Raw genomic sequence first — 13,656 nt, 5'->3', positions numbered from 1 at the left:
TGACTGAAGGCATAGAATGCCCTGTGTTTTTGGTCAAAGTATTTCTTTTATGATCTACTCATGATGCCTTCCACGCTGTTGTATTTGTGGGTATCAACAGTGGAGCTAAATATGCAGCTTGTATTTTAAAATGTGATAAAATGTTTTCAAACACTTATTAATCAATATGAAATGGGGTACTGTATGTTCTGAATGACACCATATAATAAAAAGTTGTTATAAATTATGTGGCATAGAAAACAAGAGAAAGAAAATTTTGTCCTTATAGGGAATATGTATTCTCTAAACTTCTGTTCCTGCAAAGTATCTGTCACTGGATTTACCACAGGATATATAAAACCAGTAACTGTTTGCAAGGTTGTGTGAAACCAGGTTAGGAGGTGAGACTGGTAGATTTTGTGAAGGAAGCTTATTGATTATTGTGGTCCTGAATTAAAATTCCCTGTGCGATAAAACATATGATAAGATGCTAAAATTATATTAACATGTTGGGAAGATAATTACACCCAAAAGCAACTCATGTACAATCAGTTTTGTGTTTCTAGTTCCCCTTCCTTACATGAATATTTTGCACTTCATTTTACGTCACTTATTTTGTGATCTATGACAGCGATTACTCTGTAGCCAAATAGTTTATTATTAATAATAATAATTATAAGGAATTTCTGGTAGCCTTTTGAAAGAGCCTATTTATTCGTAGCCAATGGCTAACCATTTTATTTACTATTATATTATTTCTTTTAAATAATTAATTAAACATGAAACCTAAGTCAGTAGTGTTATTGACCAAGTTTCTCCAACCAATTTGGAACTCACTACTATTGCATAGTATTGGTATATACTAATTCCTGAATTGTCACGGGTCTGTCTTTCTATATCTAAAACCAGATCTTTATCTCAAGAGACTCTTCAATAATCACAACAAATACTGTAACTGACGTGAGTAAGACTTGTATGTCAGGCTCTTGAACACGGGGGAGGTAAACAGGATGGAAATAGTGACCATCCCAAATGAGCACTTATTACTAGTAATACCTCTCTGGCAATGCAAAATCTGCCTCAGTAATACTAAAGAAAACAGATAATGGGAGAGTGCAGAGTAATGCTTGTAATGCACTCATTAGAGCAAAGAAGCACTCATTAAGCCTTATAGCTGAGGTGTCCATCTTCTTGGCTTGGTTACAGGCCTAAGTGCACACCTGAGAGACGCTACTTTTGAAAGCTCTGTCAGAAAATATGCTTTTGCCCAAGTATTTGGCCTGTACTGGGAATTGTGCAAAATCCTGAGAAGGTAACCTGAAATTGACTTAATGTCCTTAAGAGAAATTCTACAAAAATAGGAGAACTTCTGAAATAAACGGACAGCACAACTCCTTAATAGTTTTAGCAGCTGCTCAGTGCAAGTTTTCTGCTGTTTCTTTTGTCATCTTACATACTGGAACTGTCATTTCTTTACAAGATTTAGAATTTGGTGTATAAGTTTATCAGGCCAGATTTTTCGGAATGACTGAAAACGTCAGTGCCCCGAAGCACCAAAAAAAAAAAAAAAAAGCAGCTCTGTCAAATGTCTCATTGAATCTGATTTCCTTAAATACTGAATTCTTTTATGTTCATTTTCACTCACTAAAAAGAAGGCTGGTGGTGTGCCAGGTAAGATGAGGATCTTTGCCCAGCAATGTTACGGCATGAGAAACCATTGATTGAACTTAGTGGCTGTTGAACTTTCTTTTTACGTGTAGATTCCCCAGAAATGTTTCAGTGGACCCTTCTGTGCACCCATACATAGCCAATTTAATTGAAGACAGGTTCAATTTTCCTGGTGTGGTCCTGTGTTAGCATTTTAGTTTGGATCAGGATTGTATTTTGGAAACAGATTGTCCTCAATGTGCTCATGTTCATAATGAAGAGTAGTGCCAGACTTTGGAAGACTGATTTCTTTTGGATTAAACTAAATCAGAAGTTGCACACCAGAAGGGTGTAAATGAACTTCTTTCACAATGGCTGACCACTTGCTGCTGTGGGTCCACCTTTTGTGAGTCTCATAGAACTAGTTGATGGCACTGTAATGTTTTACAGGGCTCAGGCTGGTAATCAGGCTTCAGCAGGTAATAAATATACCTGTCATTACGTATTTTTAATGATGCAAACCGAGCTGGTGACATAAAGTTTAGTTACCGTGTTTGTGTATTAAGTGACCTGCAAATTGATCTGTTCTCCTTTGACAATGTCCAGCAGTAAAACTCATAAATGAGTATAAAGTGTAATGGTGGAAGGCTGAGAGGGAAAGGATGAAAGGGATGCTTAAGGAACTGTAGGATTGTAAGGGATAAAGCCCTTTTAGGATAAATATAGTTCAGTATTTTCACAGGTTGAACTCCTGTAGACCAGTAGTTTTTAAGGGAAATCTGTTTCATTCACTTGCAGGGTGAGAGAGTGGAGAGAGTTTTTTGCTTTATGCTTGTAGTCTGGCAATTTAGAAATTTTCTGTTGGAAAGAATTAGGTGAGGTGTAAGCTGCAGAATTACAGTTTAAGGCTCTTTGCAAAACTGATAAAGGTAGAATTCCCTTCTTTGCCTGAAAAAAACAAAATAACTTCAGCCCAACACAGTGTCAAAAATTACTGTGTTATGAGTCACATTCTAATGAAACAAATTTTAAAATTCCAGTCAATGAGTTGCAAATTCATTAGCAGAAACAATTTAGGAAGTTCACTTCCTTTGATAAATAGTCACAAACAACTCAGGAGAGGGTTAAAGAATGTGTTTAGATAAATTCATTCTCCTTCTAATGAGGAGGGTGGATAAAATCATTTACTTCATTTTAATACAGTTATTTAAAACTTAAATTTTGAGTTTACAACCATCTGTCTCAAGGGCTAAGCTCACTATAAACTATTATAATCATTTAAATAAATAGAGGAAAAAACAATCCGTTCAATATGTTGAATCAATATGTCATGCTTTGAATATCTATATAATTTTCCTCACATTAGGATCCGTGGCACATGTACAGTACAATATGGTCTATAAATAGACCTGGAAAGAACAACACAGTATCTTGGGCTATGGAAGGATGGGAGCACTCCCCAGAACTTAGTGGCTGGTTTTGCCTAGCAGCAATCTTCTGCTGTAATGAGAGCATGATTCAAAACCTAACCAACTCCAATTAAAGGAAGATAAATTTTAATGGCTATAAGGTAGTGGAGCATATCTTTGTAACTTTTTGTGGCCACCACAAGAACAGTATTTGTTTGATACCTGCATTTCATTCCCTGCTAGGGCTGGGGATTAAAAATACTTTTTCTGCTCACAGAAGCACTGTTCAATGTTTTTTTTTTCAGTTTGAAACCACTGAATTGTGCAGTGTTCTCGTCCAGTTCTCTTGGTCAAATTAACTAAGCAAATACTGCTAGATGAGTCTGTGCTCATTTTCAGTACATAACACAACAGAGTTTGTGTGTTATAGTGTACATATCCTAATTGTTTGGAAAATACGGATTGGAGCATAAGCTATAGACATGCTCAAAGTTAACTAGCTCAGGAGTGCTGCTGAAAAAAAAACAGAGAAAAGTGATGGATGGGCATGGGTCAAATTTGTATAATTAAGGCTTTAAAAGATGTTTGTGCTGCCTAAATTCTAAGTCAGCTTTGTCCGCAATGGAAAATTTTCATTGTTTTTAACTGCAAAGGAATTATTTAATGGTTTCTAAGTAGCGTCAAAAACTGTATTATGAAAGTATGGTGAGGACATGGTTATTGTAAAAATAAGTGGCTTATGATATTTAAGAGATTCAGTACATTTCAAATGTAAATTTTGCTTGCATAATACAAGTATGGTCTAAAGCTGTATGTAAAGAGCACTATCAGAATCTGTGTAACTGAAAATGCCAAACTGGTAATTGTGAATTGCCCAGTACTTTTATCATTTAGGAAGGGTAAAATTATGACTATGCAGTGAGTGAGCAGCAGAAGTAGAGTAGGTCCTACAGCACGTTCTGGATCTAGGTCTGGGATTTCAATTTATTAACTATGTAAACAGAGAAGCTGCCATGTTCTGAGTTATGCAACTAGAAATCCCTTGAGGGCTTGTAGTGACATCAAAAACTATTAGAGGTTTGGTTTTGATGTCACTAGAATCCCCTGTTAATGTTGTGGTCCAGTCATTCATCTGTATTTGTGCAGCAAAAAAAAATGTGGTGAGATGGATGGGTGAAATTTGTCTTCTGTTGCATACTGTATAAATCACATACCATCTCACAGATACTTAAAAGGAAAAATGCATTAGTTCTCAGTAGCATTGTGCCCTGCTTTCCTACAGTTCAATCTAAATTAAAGCAAGTCAAATGCACGTTGGTGGTGTGGAAGTGGAATGTTAGAATTAGAAGAGGATACTGAAAAAATCTGGATTCTGATTTCACATGTATCACTGAGTTGGGGTGTGAGTCTGTAATAGCAAACTCTCGATTGAAACCATACTGAAATCCTCGTGTGCCCAGTGCGTTCCACGTGAACACAGAAAAGCAAAATGTTCCATATACATGGAGTATTTACACCGATGAAGCCTTGGCATATGGTTGTGGGTGTCACCTGGCATCCTTGTGCCTCACTTTCTTTATCTATAAGCTGAGGGAAATGCTCTGCAGGGTGTTTCAACTCAGCACTATTCAGAAAGCATTTTGGTTTACATAAATTTAAGAGTATTAATTTCTGAAATACTAGTCTGTTGTTGAGCGGCAAGCACTGTTGAGCACTTAGTATCCAAGTACTAGTCAGAATGCAAATATTTCAATCTTAGCATGCATTTTAGATTCCTAATGCAGTAATAGGTACTGTACTGCATTAATTTTAGAAAAACTTCAGCCACTTGTGTACTTGGAACCTTTCTTAATGCTGCTTTTTGTACTGCTTTTCTGCATTTTATTCATATTTCTGTCCTTTTCTTTATGATGTTAGTATTTAATGAAAATGGAGTCATCTTTTAAGATAGATTAAATGCCTGCATTTTCTTTCATTGCATGGCTAAGGCAAATTGCATGCTTTTACTCTTGTATTCAAAATTCTACAAGTAAGTAAAATGTAAAAATAGGTTGAGTTTTCTAGACGTTCTTTAGTTTCTTTGGCTTGATAGCGAAAACATGCATTTGTTTAGCTAGATCTATTCAGACTTATGCATGCTAAGAACCATTGAAGGCTGAAGTCTGTATGTAATTTATTTTCAGTATGTAGTGTAAACTGTTGTGCTGTATATACATTTTATATTTATGTCAGAAAAGGGTTGCAGAGGGGTACTTTAAAACCACCTTTTCGGCTCTAAATAGCTATTGTGTACATATGGTAAGGTACTGCTGCTTAACAATTAGTAACTGCTTTGATGAAACTAAATTACATGTTTAAGTTCCCATCAGGAAGTCGCTTCACATATCTGTATTAATGTATTCAAGGCTCGAGAAGGAAAGTTAATTTTCCAGCTTAAATATTTAATTCAAGCTTAAAATTTAGTCTGTAATTAGAGCTCCCAAATGGCAGGAACATGGAGTATTTGTCCATTTTAATTAGATTGTTGTTTACCTATTAATTATATATCATATCTTGTCATATAGTTTTGATGGTAACAGATGGTGCTAGGAGTTAGTAAGGGTTTGAACAAAATAAGATTTCACATGATTTATTAAGTTGCACTTTATTAGTGAGTGGTCTGCTTTCGTCAGGTTATTCTGTGGAATAAGAAGTTCGAAACATTCGACTAATTTTGGAGATTACTCTTTATGTGCTCTTTGGAAACACTGAGCTTAAAGAACAACTCCAAAAAGTGCATTCTTTCTGTTTAGAGAAGATTCAATACTCTGTTTCTCAAAAGTTATAGCCTGTTAGGCTACCCACATGACAGTAAGATTAAACCTTTTTTTTTTCTTTTTTCTTTCCCCTTAATTCTCTACATAAGATTTTTCAAAAGCAGTGTATCTTTTAACTGCAGAGCATACTGTCTGGAGCAGTTGTAGAGGTGAAAGACATGACTTAATTGTAAAACTGTTGGCTTCTGCACAAAAACTTTGGTTCATTTTAACTAGATTCGTTAGTCTTCTGTGCAATATGTCTGTCTGTCTAAGGATGTTTTAATGGGATTAAAGCAGGGCAGCCCACGCTGTAAGCCATACACAAACTGATGTAAATTGTACTGTACCTAACCTGTGATATTTTGGGGTTCTAATTTAAATACTCATTTCTGAGACCTGGGACAGAAGAAAAGAAAAACTGGAGTGAAAGTAAGGAACGTCTCTTCTGCATTTTGAAAGATTTAAAAGAGAGAGAGAGAAAGCCTGAAGACTTTCAAAGAAAAATAACGTATCAAAAATTTTGGAGCTTCTAAGAAATGACAGGGAATGGAAGTGGGCATTTGACAGAGGGAGGAAGTTAGGAAGTTAAGAGTGTAAGTAGTGAACAAGATTGCATAGTACAGGTTGAAACAAGTATTTGTTGGTTTAAAAAAAAAAAAAAGCTTTAAAAGATACAGTAGACGTGTGCATAACGTGTTACACGAACAGTGTTTGTAAATGGGCAGTGGCATTTCCTGTGTGGATTTTGCACAGTGAAATTAATCAGCAGTGGAATTCAGTGGTGTGGTATTTGTTGGTGATTTAGTAGTGAGCTGAGAGTATTTGAGCTTTAAAACCTACCTTATCGCATATGATTTGAAATAAATAAAACTTTGTTGTTGTCGTAGGCCAGTCTTTCTCTTTTCACTGGTTGCTTCCATGGGACCTTGATGGTTTAATCCCCTTGAGGTATAATATACTTGAATAAAAGAAGATGCTTTTCCTGTAGTCCTTTTATTAAGCTAATTCTCTCTTCCTTCCTCCTTCCTTTTGTCCCCTTGCCAAGTTAAAAAAAAACATGCACGATCATCAATAACTGTACCTGTTTTTTGACATTTACCATCTCTTTGAAGCCATGGTCAGAGTCAGAGTTTTGCTAGTGAAAAGTAAACAGATGGCCGCAGTACACACACCGATTTCAAGGCTTGCTTCAGTGGGCGACTTGACAAACAGTAGATCTACAAAGCTGCCTTCTTGTTCTGGCACTCGCGTTGTCCACACACCAGCAGTAACAGATGCTTGATGCTGACACCACTTCGTTTTTCCCTACGTAACTTTGGTCGCATACTCCGAGTTGGATTCGCCATGACCTCTGTCTTGTTTCGTAATTGTCCCTATCAGCGTGGTTGCTACCTTAAAAAGTATTGATAAATGCGTCTGTGTTCAAATCGACTGGAGGTGGGGGTGAGTAGGGGGAGGTGTTTGGGAGTGTGTATGCATCTTGGATGTGTTCCCAAGCCTAGGATCATTTTATCACCACCTACATCTAAAAAGAACCACTATGCTGAAATTGTGCAGTTTGATTAGCTAGGAAAAGCTAAGTGACTTGGCCTATTGCCTCTTGTATGTGTGAAAAGATTACCTTCTGAAAATGTGACCTTTCATCCTCCTTTGCTCAGATACTGGATTTTTCCTGGTGATTTGTAGAACTGTGTTAATAGCAGAAAACTGCATTCAATTGTTAGCGACTGAAATATAAGTGATTACAAAAACATTATCACAAGATAGTACTAGTAAAAATATTCCACTTGCTGAGTTTGCACGATCAGAATTTATTTATACATTTTATGCAAAAATACAGGGTTAACTTTTTTATTCCTTTGACCCTGTGTATCAAATGTGATAAAATATGCTATCCTGCAGCTAAAAGCAGATGGAAAAATAAATTGAAGAGCAGCATTTAACTGTAGTCTTATCCTAGTTCATATAAAAATATTACAAAAATAAAACAGAGACATAACTGGGTCATTGAAATGTTCTTTAAGAAAGGCTGCTTACGCAACAAAATTACCCCATTTTAAAGACTGTGGTTCATAACATTCCTTAAAAAAAAAAAAAAAAGATTTTGAAATATAGTAGCATGAATTTTGATTTTTTTTTTTTAATAGTTTATACTCTTTGGAGTCTATCTTTCATTGAGAAACTGTGTTTGTTTGTTTTGGAATGTAATAAAAGTAGAGTGTTTGCATTAAGGCTTTCTTATGGCCATTTGAGAGTTTTGAATCAATGCTTCCAATTTATTGCAGTGCCCAGCAGGGCTTCTGCTTTAGTTGTTACCTTTCTTTGGAATATCACTGCCATTTATAGCTTTCAGGATAATTCCATTTCCATGTTTGACTTTATAAATAGATTTTGAAGGATAAAGTGCAAAACTGACATTTCCACTAAAATATGTTGGTGTGGATTCTTTGGTAGTAAATGCAGCCAGTAGTGACACACTGTGATTTGTCAGTTCTTGACCATTTCATCAGGTCTGCCTCAGGTATCAGACTGAAGAGCATTGAATCTCCCCAATGAGTGTACCTGCTGCTCTCCTTGATTGCTGAAGCAACTTTGGGCTCTAATTTTAGTCTGTAAAGTTTCATTTGACTTAGACATCTTAAAGCAGACTGAATGATGCAGTGTGAATAACCCTGGGAGCAGAAACCTGAACACCAGATCATCATGGAATAGCATCAGAGTGAGGGCCATTGTTTATGAAAATGCGGGGTTGACATAAGAGAGGTGGGATTCTTACAAAAAGGACTGCAAGAAAGAAATCAAGATATGTAGAGGATGAGTAATAAGATGGCATTCATCAAATAAGCAGCCTTCATCAGTGCATGTATTACAACAGACCTAGTTGGTTCATAAGACTGTGTGGGAGAAATGGCTCAACCTAAACTAATCACGTTGGAGATGTTAATGCTATTACCTTTGATTTCATAAAAGGCACTGCTTTCTCTGTCTTGCTCATCAGTAAACACGCTATCCACACCATCCCGTGACAATGATTGGGCGATTCATACAGGGTAAGCATTAAAATACCAAAGTAAAGAAATAATCTGTTGCCAAAGCATAGTTTTTCTGGTACAGAACAGTCAGGTTGCAATTCATCTGGAGGAAAACCGTGTCTTCATTGAATATAAGTGTATCTTACTCTAATTCTCTAAGGAAATATGAAAAGCATATGATAAACCTTTAATACATGCTGTCAAATTGTCTACAAAAAGGGCCTATGTGTTGAAAGAATAAGTATCATATAAGGAGACAAGCACATAAGAAAGAGATTTGTTTTTATCTCTAGTCCCCTTTTTCAGATTTAGCTGCTCCTGCTGTAGGTCAGCAGCTATATAAATGATATGTGAGATTAGTCAAGAGCTGTTCTGAAACTGCCCACATGATTCTTTAATCCATGAAGACCTTTTCCTCTGATTTTTTTTATGATCGTGTGTAGTTTTGAGTTGGATTTACAGTGATCATTTGCTCAGAAAGTAATGAGCATAATTTAATTTTGAATTAATCAGAGATGCACAGAAAGATGGGGTACATTACAAGGCATGAGTGTGTGTCAATGATTAACAGTCATTTATGAATAGGGTTCAAGTTTAAAAAGTGTAATAAATAAGAGATGATTAGCAGTAAATGTCTTCCTCTTGACTTGAAAGTGTGGTAACTTTTTTCCACTATATTTTCTTTCTTTCTTTTTTTTTTTTCCACAGCATATTAATATTGAACTGTAGCGGAAGGATGTATTTCAGTATCATGGATGGAACATGCAATGGCTGGATATTGGGTGAAAGAATGGAATGTTCCCATTAGTGCTTCAGTTGCAAGGTCTGTTTATGTAAATAGAAACTTTGAAAAGTTTTAGATGGTCGTAGTAGGAAAAAAAAATCGCAGTTAATTTTAACTCAGATGAGCTGTGATGTTGAGAAGGCTGGAGGAGGGAATTTGTTTCTGACAGCAGTGGTGGCTTGCGTCAGCTTAGTCTATGCAAAACTACAGCATGAAAACCTTGATGGATGGTGGTCCTCCCTGAAAGAGAAATGTTATTGTCTTAACTAAGTAATGTTTGTTTCGGTGGTTAGACAATTTATTTTCAGACACTTGGCACATGTTTTTCTTTATTCTAATTTGAGGTCCATCTCTACCAGGATTAAATTCTTTGGGTTCTTTCAGGGCTTTGTGCAAATCATTGTGCTAAAGTTGTAGGTTGGATACAAGTTGGAGTCAACAGTAATCTAAATTTACTGATACTTAATACTTGTTCGGTATCCTAGTTTCTCTAAGTAACATGTACAGTTGTAACAGAGCTCGTTCTGACTGGCATTTTTATGGGCATATTTTTGCAGAGAAGGTAAGGTCTTAAGGGAATGCTGTGTCTTTATCTTCACGGTATTCTTCCACGTCAAATTGAGACATGTTGACATGCCAGCAAAGGAAGCTTGTACCACATACCGTTTTCTGTGTCCTTCCTGGTGGATAGGGGATTTAAAGTTTATTGTCATCCTGTTACTCCTTGGGAAAAGGGCACAGCACTGAGGGGTAACGTTTTACCAGCTCTCTCATTCCCCTTCCAGCAAATTTGAATCTGAGGCGTCTTACACCACTGTACTCTGATATTGCAAGTATATAAAATTATTGTGTGATCTTACAGACCATATGTGCTGCAAAAGATAGCCATACTGGCATGAGTTAAGGCTATAAAAAGAATCTTTCCTCTGAATTAATTGATTTAGGTTAGACCCTGTGCATTGTTTTAATTGTACAGTTATTTTTTGGTTTTATGCCCTTTTTTGATCACTGTTCAGTATTCAAACTCCTTCAAATGTGCAAAGATTAAATGTTTAATAAAAATTGCTTTTTGTTTTCAACATCTGTGTTCAGAGAACAATGGCCCACTGGAGTGCAGAAAGCTTGTAAAGTTTTCAAATGTATTGAGAATGACAGAAAGTTCAGTGAAGAGTTTGCTTTCCTCATTACAGAACTACTTCTGTGGCTGCGATTACACTAAGAGCATCTTTAATTGCTTTAAAATCTGAATGCATGATAAGAATGGATTAATTTGATTTTTCTGTTACTACAAGTAGCAGATGGTTTATGTCTTAGGAATGCTCATGTTGTAAAATGAGATCCCCAGCTCATTCGTGATTGGTCACTGTTAATGAAGCATGCTGTGCTGATTATTGATTTAGAAAATGAGGATGACATGAGTATTGTGTGTGTTGCTGTAATAAATTAAAGAGGAGTATTTTAATAGCCAGCAGACATACACCTTAAATAACATGAAATATTTGATTTTCTATTCAGGTGGTCTCTGCCCTGTCAAACTAATTTTATTGTTTATTAAAAAGATGTACTTTTATAGTTTCAGCTAACAAGCAGATGGTCGTCTTTACTTATTTCTGTTTTGTATTGCTGTATGACCGATCAGATGCATGATAGGAACCCAAATTAGCTTGTTGTTTGCAAAGCAATGGTGTAGCCACGGGAGGAAGTCTTTGTAGGTATTGCTCGTGTGTGTGCATGCGTGTATATGTGCATATGTGTGTGTGTGTAGGCATGTCTTTTATTTTCTGTAGTGCTTAGTCCTTATTTATTAGTGTTGGAAAGGTAGTTAAGTGTGCTGAAGTGCATTCGAAGTTACTCAGTTTCATTTTTGTTTCACCTTCAAAACTTTTGAAAGAGATAAAGGGGGAAAGTATTTTAAAACCTCTCATTCAGAATCTCATAAACCATATCATAATTTAATGTTTATTTAATCTTGTTACAGAGATCATAAATGAGAATTTGTATGGTAAAAATCGTAGTGGTATTCTATACTCACTTGTTTCTATGATCTGTAAATTGAAAGCATTATAAACAACTGTGGATCGTGGTATTAATCAAGATTCAGTACTGCATATGTGACGCCTACAGCAAATCATGATGTTTTACTGTACGATATATAGATTGCTTTATAGTCCTTACTGAAGAGCTACTACAGCATTGTAGTCTGCTTGTAGAAGGATGAAGACAGTAATTTTGGTGTGGTGCAGTATTTGTTGCATCTGTGTGTGTGTGTGTGCATATATATATGTGTGTGTGTGTATCTGTGTTCAGAAAAACACACTAATGTAATCACTTTCCTCTTCATAAAACTCTTAGAAGTACCCATATAGGATGTGCTGAGGGCTGATGTAAAACATCTCTCTGATCCCCTTCCTTACCCCCCACTGCTGCTCCAGCACAGCACAGAAACTCTCCAGGAGAGCACTGGTAGTTGATACCCCCAAGAAATTCACCTTTAGTGCCCAAACTGTGAACATTGCTTAATTAGTCACTTTTCCTTGGGTTGTATTGACTGCAGGCTTGGAGGTGAGCAACAGCTGTTATTTTCATCAATTTTCAGACCAAAAGTACAGCGTTGGACAACATCAACCTAAGCTGCCCAATGGGTGTGAATTTGGGTTTGGAGATCTGGATGAATACTGGGGAAAAGATGTTTTTCACTCAGCCCTAAAACATACCAGACCTCTCCATGTTGTACGGAGAAGTGGCTGGAGGCCTCTGTATGATGTAAGAACCAGCATGTAACGTGGAAAGCCAGTTAACAGAGGGTTACAGAGACAGTGAAGAAGTTCTTGTCCGTGCTGCTCTTGTTTTCAAGTGTATTTTAAAGATCTTAATAACGGAACAATGTAATTATGTCCATGTTATAGCAGAAAGCGTTCACATATGGAAGTCTAAAATCCTCAGGTTAATTAGCGAAGTAGGGACGATGAATTTGATGGTGCTTCTTAACAGCAAAACTCTTATCATTTCATTATTTCATGATGGTCACCTGAGCTGTGGGATTTATGGAGAGGTAGTCACTTTTGGTGGTGAAAAGCAGTTAGTTCAAAAGAAATATTGATTATATTTTTTAATTGTTTGGGAGATTATTTTAGAGAAGGTTAGCTAATGAGGATGGATCATCCATGTCTCAGCTTTGAATCTTTTCTCTTAACTGTCCTTAAATATTTATTGACTGAATATGGGCGTCTGAAAGCCATCCTTTAACAACTTCTGTGAGCAGCTTTCAACCAGGCAGCGTGGAAGACAGCAAGATGGGGAGAACTCTATAAATGAGAGAATTTACCTCATACATGCTCTGACTCACCTGACCTCATCGTAGATAAACTGCAAGGGTAACATGTTTTGCCATGCTAACATGATAATATTTTTGGTCTCTGACAGTTCCCTGTTCTTCTCTAGCTGCTTTAGTGAAACGGTGCTCTCTGTACCTCTAAAACTGCCACCCCTTTTCATCTACTGCCATCAGAAATCTGCATTCTGATCCTGGAACTGGTTGTGCTTGTGTGACTCCATCTTGCTTTCCCACTAGATCATATACATCTCGTTTGGAAAATGTCCTCTTCTGTGGGCAGATGTGAAATAGTTGATGTGTGTCATTCACTGCTGGCAGCTTCTGGATGAGAACTGTGGCACTCTTGCAAAAGTATGGAGACGATTGCACTTGATGCTTTTTCCCTTGTGGCTTGACTCCAACATGTTCTGCTCTTACATTTCTCATTAAGCTGCGTGCTAAAACAGTAGGTTTTGCTGACACTTACACGATAACTATTAAAAAGAATAAAATCATCCAAGTAGTAGGTAGTTAATTGAATATACTTTTGTAATTTTGAACTTCTGCACTTTAAGAGGCTACTTATGATGACTTAAGTGGGTACAAGACTTTCTGATACTCGGTGATCACTGTGTGACTAGTTGGTAACAGATTTTGAATTTTTCATGTCTGCACCTGCACACCAAGAAAGGGG

General features: G+C 36.6%; 1 protein-coding gene across 4 annotated transcripts in view; it reads left to right on the top strand.

Moving 5' to 3' along the window:
* TBC1D5 (TBC1 domain family member 5) overlaps positions 1–13,656 on the top strand; it is a 323,220-nt gene that overhangs the window by 90,796 nt on the left and 218,768 nt on the right. For 3 of the 4 annotated variants that reach the window (XM_035556416.2, XM_050708888.1, XM_050708886.1), the window contains exons 4-5: positions 8,804–8,883; positions 9,574–9,688. The exons of the other annotated variant lie outside the window; for it this stretch is intronic. In XM_035556416.2, the coding sequence (XP_035412309.1) occupies positions 9,661–9,688 (28 nt within the window). In that variant the 5' untranslated portion in view covers positions 8,804–8,883; positions 9,574–9,660. The remainder of the gene's footprint in view (positions 1–8,803; positions 8,884–9,573; positions 9,689–13,656) is intronic. 4 annotated transcript variants of the gene reach the window in all.

Source organism: Cygnus atratus, chromosome 2, assembly GCF_013377495.2.
Source record: "Cygnus atratus isolate AKBS03 ecotype Queensland, Australia chromosome 2, CAtr_DNAZoo_HiC_assembly, whole genome shotgun sequence".
Taxonomy (NCBI): domain Eukaryota; kingdom Metazoa; phylum Chordata; class Aves; order Anseriformes; family Anatidae; genus Cygnus; species Cygnus atratus.
This window is presented reverse-complemented; position numbering and strand designations above follow the sequence as displayed.